Source organism: Olea europaea, chromosome 4 (assembly GCF_002742605.1).
Source record: "Olea europaea var. sylvestris chromosome 4, O_europaea_v1, whole genome shotgun sequence".
Taxonomy (NCBI): Eukaryota; Viridiplantae; Streptophyta; class Magnoliopsida; order Lamiales; family Oleaceae; genus Olea; species Olea europaea.
In genome coordinates, this window is record NC_036240.1 from 4,663,057 (window position 1) to 4,677,372 (window position 14,316).

Genomic DNA, 14,316 nt, shown 5'->3' on the forward strand with positions numbered 1-14,316 from the left:
AATTAATAATTTTTATCCATTTGGACTTCAACAAGAAGTTTTTAAAAGGTTTGATATCGTGACTGACACAAATGAAAGAGTTAGGTCAAGTCTGTTAATAAGCAAAAGATTTGATACCTCGATTGCAATTTTCCCTCACTTTTAAGCATACACAAACCAATCAAACTTGACTTCTACCAAATACCAATTGACAAAATTATTTTCAAAACTTATAATAAACATTGTAAGCTTATCCAAACTTATTTTCAATTGACATTTTTTCCAGTCTAATAAGCGGTGAGTATAGAAAAAAGTTAACAGAAGTTGTGACACAATTCTTTTCCACCACACCCCACTAGTGAATGCTTAAAGGAACCTGAGTTTTTCTCATCCTCTCTCTCTATAATTTCCTACACAGAGCCTCCCAGAATTTATACCGCAGATTTCGTTAGATTGTCTCAAATTCCCTCCTGGTTCCACTTCATAACCCATTAGTCTCTGCACTTCATACTTACACCCTTACACGTACAATGAATAAATAAATATTTTTCCGTCAAACCAAAAACAAAACCTGGATTTTATACATTTTAGGTCTATCCTCCCCGTAGTCTGAGATTTTTGACCTTTTCCATGTCAATATGTAGATTTTTATTGGGTTTCTTTTAAAACTTTGATTCAGTGTCTTTATTGATTTATAATCACCAGCAATAAGAAATTAGCATTTAGGACTGGGGCTTCTACCGTAATTTTTTTCATCAAAGAAATAATTTTTTTTTTAATCATTTTCTGTAATTAAGTTGGAATGGATCTGAGAGCCGTTGTTTGAATTTGAGGATTTGATTGTTGAGAAGAAGTTATCACTTTTGGTGTTGAATGGTTAACTGTATAATCAAGCAAGATTAATTTTTTTATTTGGGTCGTTTTTAATTCATTTTTCGAAATTAAGTATGGATCATGTGATTGGAGGTAAATTTAAGCTGGGGAGGAAGATTGGAAGTGGATCCTTTGGAGAGCTTTATTTGGGTAATTTTGATTACCATTTTGAACTATAAATTAATGGTTTCTTAATTTTTTTATGGGATTTCACGTTGAAATTATTTATTGATTTCAATTCAAATCAGGAACAAATATACAATCTGGAGAAGAAGTTGCTGTGAAGCTGGTGAGTTGAAAACTTTGCACCGTGCTCTCTACATTTTTGTTTCTGTCTAAATTCATTTTGTTTATTTTGGATTGTGAAGTCTTCTTATCGATCCTACAAAATTTAACTTTTAGTTATGAAACTAGAGAAAGCAGTTTTTTTTATTTATTTTTATTTTTTATTTTATAAAAATAGTTGATTGTGTGCTGTATTTAGCCCATTTGCTAAGTGGTTGATCAATGTAATTATTGTTTGCCATTTGCCTAATGGCCATTAATATTTTATTCTACGAGTTTACTTAGCAGTACAATATCTCGCATTTTGTTCTCTTAGTGAAAACATATTTTTTCTCTCCTCATTTTTACAGGAATCTGCTAAAACTAAACACCCTCAGCTTCACTATGAATCAAAGTTGTATATGCTTCTTCAGGGAGGCAGTGAGTTTACTAATTTCTAAATTCTCTTGGTTTGCTATTGGTTATGCACTAAAGACAAGCAAATTTGTTAATGCTCTCTTTTGTTGAATGAAGCTGGGATTCCCCACCTTAAATGGTTTGGAGTTGAAGGGGAGTATAATGCCATGGTTATTGATCTTCTTGGACCTAGTTTAGAAGATTTATTTAACTATTGCAATCGGAAATTTACATTAAAAACAGTTCTAATGCTGGCTGATCAGTTAGTAAGTATTCCACCTTCATAGAAGATTGTTTACATGGTTTTGGCAACTTCAATTTTACTCACTGCCTTCTCTTTTATGTAGATCGCTAGAATAGAGTACATGCATTCTAGGGGTTTTCTTCACCGTGATATAAAGCCTGATAACTTCTTAATGGGGTTGGGGCGCAAAGCAAGTCAGGTATATTCTCTCTTTTTTCTGATTCAGGTGAAATATTTTTGCTTGTTTGTGCCTGCACATATTATTTTGTTCTCTTACTATTTTGGACTTCAATCTCCTTTGTATATTTTGCCAGTTGCCTTCACTATTATTGTTGGACATTGTCATGTATCCTTTGAACTGTAAAGAACATAATTATTGTTGGACATTGTCATTGGGCAGTTCTCCATTCTTGAACTTTGCAGAGTCATGCATAATGCATATGGCAAAAGTGAGATATATGCTTTTAGAGAGTACAATGTCTGATGGGTATCCGAAGCAAATGTATGACCTGTTAGATACATAATGGCGACACCCAAGAAAGTTTGAGTGATGTTCAAGTAGAAATTTGTATTTATTTGTTACGAAATTGCCCATTGATCAATTCCTTGTTAGATCTATTCCCTTTTGATTTGGGAGTATTGATTGTGCCCCTATTTCTGAGCTTCATGGGATGGCTATAGTTTCCGGAGTGAATATGAATGCATGGATACAAGTTTTGAATTGGAATGAAAGACTATTACAAATCCACTTTGTCTAAATACTACATATTTGTTTCTATTCATAAATATATTTTCTTCCTTATAAGTTCTAGTGTCAATAAGAATGCTAGTTCTTAGTGTTCATTTATTGTTATATCAACACACAATACCAATTCATTATGTATTGATTATGAGATTCCATTGATAAAGAGCCAGTTCTGATAGACTTATTAGAGGTCGCATTGATGTGCATCTAGTAGGGAATTTTATATAGTTGTGCATGGATTTGTGGATTGTGCGGTCTGCAGTTAGGCTGAATCGGGACATCATTATTAATCAGTTGTCTTACCATTAATGAACCCTCACGGAGTCTCATGCTCAATGTATATTTGTGTAAGAATAAGATATATGCTCCAAGAGAGATATGGATTCACACTTAAACTCACTTAAACTGGTTGGTAAAGGGAAAAAAGTTCCAAATTTGGGATTGAAGCCAAGGATGGTTGACTTGTTGCTTCCTTTTGGAAGTTATCCATTTCAACTAATGATTAGCTGAAAGTAGAGATTATATCTATGCCTTTGTATAATTTCAGGATGAATAGGAAGTTCAGCAGTAGTCCTATTGATCTGGTCTTTGTAAATCTAACATATAAAATTCACATTCTCTTCGCTATTGTTACTTATTTTTAGTGAAGAGAGGTTATTTGATTCTATTTCATATTCAATTGGCCCAACCCACAAATATGTTGTTTTACCTAGTGGGCTATTGAAAATCATGCAAAATAATATTTGAAATTGGTAATGGAATTTGAATTCTTTTGTCTTTCCCTTTGTCCACTCTGTGCTCCAGGACATATTCCCCCAAATTTTTTGTAGTTTATCCCTGTTGAGGTATTCTGTTGTTCAAAAAACAATGGTTTGTTTTGCTATTATTTTATCTTACTCCTATTGGGTCTCTTGTTTGTTTCTTTTACTGACTGTTCAGTTGCAGTTTAAAACTGTCTTTTGAGACACTCTAGCTAGTATGCCTATCTATACAGCATTCACGATTATACTAATATAAAGATTATTAATTCAAAACTTTAGCACAGAAATCAGTAGTATACCTGAATCCTTCATTAGGCTTTAATGAGGGCCTAAAAGAACCTGAACCATTTATAGAATTGAATGAAAATATTTTATTTTTTCTAATAACTTTTACTTTCTGAGCTGGATTTGCTCCCTTCCCTGGAGTTAAGATTTACCAAGAAGTATATTTTTTTCCTGTTGCTGGTGAAATGTTGAATATTTTTATTCAGTTTCATAACAATGGTAATGATTTAATATTATTTTGAGACATGGTCTAAGTTTTTTAGTTTTTGGTAACACATTTAATGAATTTGATGTGCTTATAGGTTGGTTTTTAACATGCACTTAAATTTTTATGTTATTGAATTTTTTCAACTTTCTACCTTCTTAAACTCACACCTTCTAGTCTTTTTTGAACAGGTATATATCATTGACTATGGGCTTGCAAAGAAATATAGGGATCTTCAAACTCATAAGCACATACCATACAGGTATGAACATGATAAGCTATTTTTTTTGGCTACATAATTACTTTTTTCATCTTTTAATTGTAAGTTTGTATTACGTATTTGCATGGCATCAGTTGTGCATCTATTTCTAATCAGCAATCAAAAGTTTCCTCCCAACCTCATTTTGTAGGCGTTTTAAGCTAAAGGCATTTACCTTGTTTGAATTCCTACGATTGCTTTAGGCACTCCTTTCACCCAGTTTGGTTGATATGAGCTCGTTTTGAGGCAACTCTCCATGTTATTTACCATTTATGAAGGAGGAGAAAGATGGGGACGGGTTGGGTGGCTGGGGGTAGTATGTTGGAAGATGATGCATTGCTACATTATTGGATTTGTACTTCTTTAGTTTCTTCCTTTATAAAAATACACACTTAAACAGTAGCACTGGATTGAATCTTTATTCTTACCATCTCAAGGGAGGATCCTGTTTTGGCAGCATAGTTATATCTTTATTTTCTCTTAGGGAATAGCTTGTGTGCTTGGCTCAAGGTGTTTTTCTTGTAGTCTTTAGCTGTATGAAGAGATGCATCTAACTCTACATCATACAAAAGGTCTTGTTCTCCTAGTAGTGGGACTGGTAAAGCTCACTTCTGTTTTTCTGCCATTTACTTCACAGACTGAAGGACAACAAAATTTCACTTTCCATCCCCAGAAAGTAGCCACTAACTCTATTTACTGATTTTTTCTGTTCACACTCCCTGAAAATGTGATTGGTTTCATTTTTGTAATTATCAAGGACCTTCCTTCCTCTCAAAGCTTTTCACTCAACTTGCGCCATTGCCTACCTAACCTAGAAGCAGTTTTTGTCGATTAATAACTAACATAATTTGCTTGACTCGATTTATACTAGCTAGTAAAAGTGGGTTTAAGGAATGTTTCCTGCTAGATGTCGAGAAAATATCCTCCTAACTTTTAAATCACATACCCACTTGATTGGAATTCATATCTCCTCCGTCTGGTCAAGAAGGGATAAAGTTAGATAGGTATTGACACGGAGAGTGCATATATTGATTCATAAAAAAACTAGCGGTTCAAATCACAGTGAACTATGTTATGAATTAATCTCCTTTATGGGGTAAAACAAGTTGTCCAAATCAAAGTGAACTATGTTATGACTTGATTTCCTTTATGGGGTACGTAGGCAGTTTGGAAGTTTTTCCAAGCATCATTAAATATTTTTTTTTTTTTATCATAGTTGGTCTTTATCATTGCTGGTTAGCAAAGTGATCAAAATGTTAGCCTTTTGTATTAGGTCCTTCTACCAAGGAAACATGTCTTTTGAAATGATTGTAACTCAATAATTGAAGGGTCTTGGCCAATGGATAGGAATTGAAGTAAACGTATAATTTTATTAATAATTTATTATTTGCAGATTGATGGATTGGTGAAAACTAAATTCTGTTTATATTCGTACATGTGTGATGGAGGACATTGTATCACAATGTGCATTCCTATGACAGTCACATATAGAAATGTTGGTTAACAGAGATTTTTTTTATATGATTTTTTATTGCTAGTAAAGTATAGCCATTGATGATTAATCAGTTTATTTCTAGCAAACATTTTTGAATTATGTAAGTGTAGTATCCAAAATTTATGATGCTCAGTCTCGAGTACTGGTATGTATTTAAGTGTTGGATATTTTATTTTCTAAAACATAGGATACGGGGGACATGGCTAAAAAGAGTCAAAATTTTGTTAATATGAACTTTTTGTCAACAATAATTCATTTTACTAAAATTGCAAAAATTGTGTAATAGTTGGAAGACTTAAACCCTTGCATAAATTGTCGTGTCTGGTTGAAGTACCCATGAATAAATTTTGTAACAGTTGGAAGACATGACCCGTGTATAAATTGTGTAACATTCGATGCAGCAAATAGGGGAAAACTCAAGCTTAGACATAGAAAGTGCGTAATTTTTTTTTTTTTAAAGAAAAATGAAAAACAACTTAAAGGTCACAATGAAACTGAGGTGCACAACTCATGTTCCTTGAGGCATGCTTACTGTGGCGTGCACATCAGTTAATGAGGCAACTGCCTTATTGAAATAGTACTGCCTCAAGGAACAATTAGTGTGGCTCTCAGGCGCCTTTTTAAATCATGATCCTCCAAGAGCAAATATACATAAATTTTTTAGAAAACTATTTGTATCTTATGCCTCGAATCTTGCCTCACTTGAGGCTTCACAAAATGCATAAGCACAATTTGTAAGACTTAGGATAAAGGTGTTAGCCCATTTATCTTCCCTTTTTTGGAAATTTTATTATTGTCCTTAACTTTTCAGCATATTTATTTATGATCTAGAATGTTTTAGAGGTATTTTATTTTTTATTTTTCCTTTACACAAAAGGGAAAGGGAAGTAGGATACATAATTGCTAGTGAAGGACGACAATAAATAATGTGAATAAACACTGTTTGACGAGAAGCATGATATTGATGATTCCCTTAAAGATTCTGTTAGTAGTGATGATATACGGATTTCTAAGTTGTTTCTAGTTCCTACTGGTATATTACAATTTTGTTTCATGATTGCTAATTTGAGAACTTACTATTTGCTATCTTCTTAATCTATTTTGCCTCCGTTTGACTAATTTATAAATGGTCAAACTTCATTTTCGACCACTTATTTCAATGGATTTACAAGTACGATCCACCTATCCATCATTCATTTCTATCCATTTCTAAATTAATTTGTTTATAAATTCTTTCGAAATGGAGGCTTTATGTCTGTTTGCAATTTTGTTAATTTGTTTTATTAAGGATTTTAAAGATGTTTTGTGGTTTATCTATTTATAAATTCTTTCTAAATGGAAGCTTTTATGTCTATTTGCAATTTTGTTAATTTGTTATATTGATTTTTAAGGTGTTTTATGGTTTATTATGAGCACATTTTGTATTATTTTATTGGTTTGTCTTGAGTGGCTTACTCACCCCACATAGACAAAAGCCTGATTAAGCGTTTTTTAAGCTATATATACACTTCGTGGAGAGGATGCTGAGGGCCTCATACGGTGTTCCAATTTGATCCCCTGCCAACTGGGATTTATCCAACCAAATAATATTCCTGTTGCCAAATATTGTTACATTCTTTTCGTTTTGTTTACTTTACTTTAGAGCAGAGTCAGTAGTAGTAGTTTCTAGGAGCTGTTGGAGCCCATTTTCTTGTGCTACAGACTATTTTTATCAAATGGAGATGGAAACATTCTTTTTCAACAATTCTCATTCTCTGTATGCTACTTTTTCTATGTGATGATACCTTGTTTTCTTGCCATATGAAGTGTGAAATGATAAATCTGCATTTAATTGAACTATAAACATTTTCAATTATGCATGTGTCTTAATGTAAAATTTTTCTTATTTCTTCATGTGCATTGTGCACATTATAGATAACTGAGATGACGTCTGAATATTAATTCAGCTTTCAATATTCATCTTTAGTACTTTGCTGGCCTTTTCTTGTTTGTAGGGAAAATAAAAATCTCACTGGCACGGCTCGTTATGCTAGCGTAAACACCCATCTTGGAGTTGGTGAGTGAACCTTATGGTTGCAACTAATTTCTGAAGATACTTATCTTGCTTCATGATTGCTCATCTCAAACTATTTAACTGGAACAAAATGAAGAAATACAATTGCAGTAACAAATTTTTGCTATACTGACCTTTCCTCTGATCATCTATTTCAGAACAAAGCAGAAGGGATGATCTAGAATCTCTTGGTTATGTCCTTATGTACTTCCTCAGGGGAAGGTTAGGCATGCTGGCATGAGAATTTCACTTCAGACTTCTCTATTGCTCTTTCTCCTCTCTCATTCATAACTGACTAATCACATTTGGTTTTTTCATCTTAGCCTCCCTTGGCAGGGCCTGAAAGCTGGCACTAAGAAGCAAAAGTATGACAAAATTAGTGAGAAGAAGATGCTTACACCTGTAGAAGTATTACTTGTTTATCCTGGTGTCATTTGTATGAATTCTTTTTTTATGTGATAGATTTTTGAATGACAACATTTTGTGTTTTCTGACAGGTTCTTTGTAAATCTTATCCATCGGAGTTCATATCATATTTCCATTATTGTCGATCATTGCGATTCGAGGACAAGCCTGATTATATGTACTTGAAGAGGCTTTTCCAAGACCTCTTTATTCGAGAAGGTAAACATATGTATAGATGTTTACTATTACAATTGCCGTTTGTATCTTCTTTTCACTTTATTCCATTTCATAGTCAATAAAACATCTTCAAAGTTGATTTCAAGACTTTTTTAATGGTTTGTCCTTGATGAATATGATAATTGGAGCAGGTTATCAATTGGACTATGTGTTTGACTGGACTATATTGAAGTATCCACAGATTGGCTCCAGTTCTAGAGCACGAGTTAGTGTTCTCTTGATTTGTTGTTTACTAACTTTTATTTTATTTTTTGAGTTATGGTTTGCATCTATATTTTTCTTTCTTTTATCAGCAGCCAATGGGAAAATTACCCATAAACCCTGGGCTATCGGCTGAAAGAGTACACAAGACTCCAGGTCTGCTAGGGCCCCTAATTTTTTTCAACTCCACCAAGATTTTACTGTGTATCCACTGCACACGACTGAATTTGCCACGTGCATTGGGAACTTTCTATTGCTTTTATATTTAACACAATTATCTGAAAATCAATAGGCTAACAAATGGTTGCATTATTTATGTGCATCAATAGTGAAGCAAGAAGTTCGAGACAAATTATCTGGTGCAGTTGAAGCATTTGCCAAAAGGAACGGTTCTAATGGAGGCTTGCACAGGGAAAACTCGAGGCACAGATCGGTAGACGTGCCATCATCAAAAGATGTGGTGAGTACTGATGATTTAGGTTTAATCTGTTTTGTCTGCACTCTATTTATTGCCTTCGGTGTTCCTTCTCCGTGTGTGCACTTGTTCAAGGAAAAGTTATAGCATTGCCAATCTATTGCTCCAATAGCAAGTTGGTCTCCAATATTTGAAAATGAGCAAGTTATTTACTAACCTTGCAAATGACTTGATACTACAGTCTAGGTGAGATGCTTCTGTGACAGATCTTCCACATTTTATTATAATTTCACAATCAATCCCTGGCACTGGAAACTTTCTAAATCATTGTTAAATCGTCACGTGACCTTGACATGTCCAACCTTTTGTAAGTTAAGTTTTGCTTCTAGACTTAAGCTGGTGTCCAGAACCCGAAGTTACTATCCTTTGGGACTCATTGGGAGGTGTGAAATTTGTTTATTTTTAAAGGTTGGGGATCATTTTGTTAATGGAGCAATAGTTTGGGACCAATGGTGCAATTTCTTTTTGTTTGAATGAACCTTGAATTGCATTCTATTTCACTATGTACCCTTGCTGCTTCATTCTCCAGCAACCTGATTCTGAAAGAGGACGGTTATCTCGCACTGGTAGCACTTCAAAGAGCCGCCTACTATCAAGCAGCAGGCCAAGCTCCTATGGGGAAGCCAGTGAAAATCGCAATAGCCGGTTAGGTTCTGGCAGCGGTCGACTATCCACCACTCACAGATTACAACCTGGCTTTGAGTCCAAATCTTCTTCTTTCATGCGTGCTGCAGTCTCCAGAGGCGGCCATGATGATGCTCTCCGTAGCTTTGAGCTTCTAAGAATTGGCTCCGGGAAAAGAAAATGATGAAATGGCGTATTTGAAACATTGTGGTTGTGTTAAAGCCTCATTGTTCCTACCTTACAATGGAAATAAAGCGACCCTATTTTATACATTCGTGACTCTGAGTATCGGGTATGCAACTAAAATTTCATGGGTCGAGTTTAACCGTGTGGCCTAAGAATTCAGCTGTCGTAAAGCCACTTCTTTGAAAATTGTTACTTACTATTCTAGCTTTAACCTTGTATTGTAACCCAACAATGATGCATGTTATCGTTAGACTATTGTAGTTCTACTAGTACTTGTCTTATCCATTGTTATACAACTTTCCAAATCTTTAGCTCCTTTTGTCATTGGTGATTGTACCTTGCTTTCGTCTTCTACTCTCCTTATCTCCACTAGAAAGGAAAAAAATGAAAATTTTGATTGTGAAAAAGGAGGGTTTCGGAGAAAGCTTGAATCGATTGTCATATTGGCTTTTCTTGAATGACTGAATTGCAATAAGCGATAAATTCAGTTATAACAAAATTTAAATTTATCGATCAATTTAAACAAAAAGTGAAAGTTTGGGGATCGATATGAACATTTTGTTCTGATCATTGTAAGTAATAACATAAAGCCATTGTTTACTGTGAATTAAAATAAGATTTTAATAAAAGTTCATGAAATACGTAGCTGAAAAGTTGTAGGTCTCATAAAATTTTTGGTTAAAATTAATTGTTGATTTTGATTTAAATTAACATTTGGATTTTAATCCCTATGAAATAATTATTAAGCGAAATTTCATTACTTCTTGTTTAACTAAGAATTTAAACTTTAGGGTTATTCATAACCATATAACTGTAGCCATATTTTTGAGAAATCTGATCCTGAGTTATATGACATTAGTGTAAACATTTCTGCTCTCGAGTTTGGCAAGCCATCCAATATCCAATATTATTCCCAAGAATATTACAGGTGTCAACAAACAATTAGCAACATGGTGAGCAAGATTAAGCAATAATCAATAATTAACATGATGTATCAGTCAAATCGGATGATTAAGCAAGAGATAGTTGTCTTGCTCATTCTTGTCAAAGCCTCATTTGCTAAGCATTCTGCAGCTTCTTGAGGGTCTTCTATGTGGCTTATCAGATTTACAGCCTCTTGGTTCTTCATAACCTGTAGAAATATGATCAAACACAGAGAAGGAGATGATAATTAAACAATTTGACGTGTTAGGTGAGGGGATTGAACAATATTAGACAACATTGAAGATATTAAGGACGTTAAAGTCTTGTTCATAGTCGGGTGAGTCATCTAAGATTATTGGAAATAGGAGTGGTTTTCAGGACCAAACAAGGCAACCCTGTAATGTGTATGAAAAGGGAGAGGTTTTTGTGCTGGAGGTCGACGGCTGAGCCCACTCTGGCCTCGCATGGCAGGCCCCTGTGGTTGCGAGCTGGAGCTGCCATAGCTTAGGGCAATGGGAGGGCCACAGCAGAGAGAAAAGTAAAGACAACATCCACTTGCCCCACCCACCCGTCAAGTAGGGATGAAAGTCGGCCTTAGTGATCCGACGGTGCCAAGTGGAAGGGCTATCGCTCGACAGATAAAAGTGACTCTAGGAATAACAAGTGATAGTTGAGTGCATGTTGGCATTCATAATCTCCATGTAATCTTCCAAGTTGACAGCGTCGAATGGGTGATTTGAATTTTTCCAACTGTGATTATTCGAGTCATTGTTGATCAGACATGCTCGTATTTATGTGAACTCATTGGTAATTCATTGTTAGGTGGAATTGTGTCCTAGATTTCACATTACAGAGTAAAATTCAAAGAATTTCCACATTTCCAACATTTGATTAAGGTTGTTACCTCCCAAACGCCAGTACTTGCTAGGATAAGAAATTCAGTTTCAGAATCTATCCCTTCAGACCCAACTACTAATTCTGAGCTTTTTGAGTTCCTTGTTCCCCCACTACTTACACATACTTGAGGCATACGTAGAGCACCTGACACATAAACAACAACAATCAGACAAGAAATTACTGGTTTGGGAGAATGAGAAAAGAAATAACTGGTTTGTGAGAGTTGAGAATAATGCTAACTTCTCGTTTACGCATAAATAGAAGTATGCGTGACAAAGCATTCTTACCTGGAATGAGCTTCTGAGACCAGTGTTTTCTGCTAATTTGATACGCCTTGCCATCTCTGCATAAAATAGCTCTGTACTCCCCCACGTTTGCAGTCACAAGCTTCTCCCCATTGATCACAATAGCAGAAGCCGAGCCCGGCTTCTCTGCCTCTGCCCCGGCTGCCCCTGCCTCTGGCTTCTGTCTTTCTCTCATCTTTGCTCTTGCACTCAGATGTGCCCTTCTCATTGCTTCCTTGCTCCTTTTCCACAGATTTGACTGCATTTCATAAAAAAGGCCTCATTTAATTTGGATAATTTGGCAGTAAAATATTGTCCAAATATATTCCATAAATGAAATTGAAAAACAGTTATCACATTCACCAACTTAGAAGGGTCTGTATCTTCAAAATATGAACTGCATAGATATAAAGGAGAAACATCATCTTTCATTATCAAATCCGCAAACTACTTACCTCTTTGAGCTTCTTGTTAAAGAAATTTGTTTTCATGTAGTCGAGAACCCCGTCGCTAAAACCTTCTTCGAAAACTCCAAAGAACCACAATTCACACTGTTCTATCTGTTCTCTTTGGATCACGACTGAGTCAAATTTCGTCACGTTATGACTCGGTGTACCACCCCATGTCCATGACCTATCTTCAACAACGTGATATCCATGTGATACATTCATCATCCATGGAGGCCTAATTTCTGCATTATCTGATTTTCTTTCTTTATTTCCTCCATTTCCAATGAGAAATCTTCTTAGCCTAGTTGCCTAGCCATATACACCAATTAAGGCATAAGGAAAAAAGAAAATGTACACATGTAACTGCACCCATGTACATACAAATAGGTATGTCAAAAATCAAAATAGGTCTGGTGTAGACACCACAACACAGTTTTAGGAATGAAAACACGTAGAAAACAATTGTAATAAAATATCGAATGCTTTATGCTCTTTAAATTTATTTTGCAAGTTTGATTGTGTCCCCTAATTCATTCACAACACTGGCATGTGATGGTCGTGCCAGGCAAAAAGTCTAACCAACACTACTCATTTTACACCTCTACTTAAGAAAATATTTTTGGATAAGGATACAAAAACACTAGAGAGATCACTAAATGGTTTATTCATTTGAAATAAATATGTAACTGTTATGAAAAGACTGTAATTACAAGCTGCAAGAAAAATGGGAAGAATTTATTTAAACCCTAAACATAAAAGAATCATTACTATCCATATAACATTGAAAACCCAAAAACCCAGCATTCATTTTTTTGTATTCGATTGGCCTCTGCTGTGTGCATGAAAGAAAGAGAGTTACCTTGAGCTTAAGATGAAGATCCTTGAGCCCCATGATTCATTGGTCAGTTTATGCGATTTTTCAAATGATTTTTGCTGTTTGATTGCAAAAATAATCAGATGAAATGGAAAGACTTTTGAATTGAGAAGAGGTTGAAGTGAATGAGAACTCTAATATGGCTCGAAGACTTCTAAACGAAGAGTCCATGCCTTGCTTCCTTGTGTTGCTGTCTTTTTAGCTATTTTCCAATTAAATTTTGACACATCACTAGAATTTTGAAGTGTTAAAATATTAGTGGGATACCAAAATATCCTTTTATAGGTTAAAATGTGTCACAAATGCACTGGCACTTCAAAATTATAGTGATGTGTCAAAACTTAATTGGACGTGAGCATTCACTATATTGATGCTTCAAATTTTGTTACTACAAATGAACAATGCTATATGTACAGAATTTATTCACTGAAAACTTTTACAGACAATACATGATGCGACAATATTGGAAGATGAGAAAAAAACAATCCAATCATATTTTGCTATATCAGTACTGATACAAGTTCGGTTGAAATTTTCCAGTACTCGTGGCTTTATTGTGTCCAAAATAGTATGATGTATTTTTCAATCATTCAAATAGCAATGTTAGTAATTTGTTGATGTGTCGACCCAAGATTGGCGTGCCAATTTACTTGAGTCGTGGTAGACCTTCAAGGTGTATCTATAGATTTAGGTAAAATTAATATTTTCTTGTTCAAATCAAAATAATTTTCCTTCATATGTTTGAAATGTCATATTCAAGAAAAGTTCATAGTTGCCCTTTACTTCATAAAACAACATTCAAAGTTCTCATTGAAGTCAGTACGAATGAAAGTAACTTTTCCAACAATTTTGATGACGAAGCATGTCTAAATTCAGTTAATAAGGTTAGACAAAGTGAAATATATGTATTATAAGATTTTACAAATAACATGTTAATTTATTGGATTATTCTATGTGTACACACCATAAGGTATACACAATAGATTACATTCCTTGATATAAAAGGGGGGACTACGAATATTTTATTGTATGTGGGCCTCTCCATGTGAGGAGGATGTAATATATAACAATCTTAATTTCTTCTTTTTTTTTTTTTAAATGAGCAAATTAGTCATGTTTGGCCGAACTTATAAGTTAGTTATTAGCACGGCGTTTGAAATTATTCTTTTTTACAAAATAT

General features: G+C 34.5%; 2 protein-coding genes across 3 annotated transcripts; one reads left to right on the forward strand and one right to left on the reverse strand.

Moving 5' to 3' along the window:
- Positions 1-278: 278 nt before the first annotated feature.
- On the forward strand, positions 279-10,032 carry LOC111393351 (casein kinase 1-like protein 10). Of its 2 annotated transcripts, none has more exons than XM_023018852.1 (14): positions 279-1,002; positions 1,101-1,141; positions 1,488-1,557; positions 1,651-1,799; positions 1,881-1,976; positions 3,965-4,035; positions 7,522-7,583; positions 7,739-7,802; positions 7,904-7,988; positions 8,078-8,204; positions 8,354-8,427; positions 8,516-8,579; positions 8,753-8,883; positions 9,428-10,032. In XM_023018852.1, the coding sequence occupies exons 1-14, from the start codon at positions 927-929 to the stop codon at positions 9,704-9,706; spliced, it is 1,389 nt and encodes a 462-aa protein (XP_022874620.1). In that variant the 5' UTR covers positions 279-926; the 3' UTR covers positions 9,707-10,032. The 2 variants fall into 2 exon arrangements, with proteins under 2 accessions (XP_022874620.1, XP_022874621.1); XM_023018853.1 differs by having other exon boundaries at positions 8,519-8,579.
- A 562-nt stretch (positions 10,033-10,594) lies between these two features.
- On the reverse strand, positions 10,595-13,279 carry LOC111393352 (putative protein phosphatase 2C-like protein 44). Its single transcript, XM_023018854.1, has 5 exons — positions 13,122-13,279; positions 12,269-12,571; positions 11,817-12,072; positions 11,537-11,673; positions 10,595-10,840 (listed from the first exon to the last, which is right to left on the reverse strand). Exons 1-5 carry the CDS (start codon positions 13,152-13,154, stop codon positions 10,703-10,705), a joined length of 867 nt encoding a protein of 288 aa, XP_022874622.1. The 5' UTR covers positions 13,155-13,279; the 3' UTR covers positions 10,595-10,702.
- Between the last annotated feature and the right edge of the window lie 1,037 nt (positions 13,280-14,316).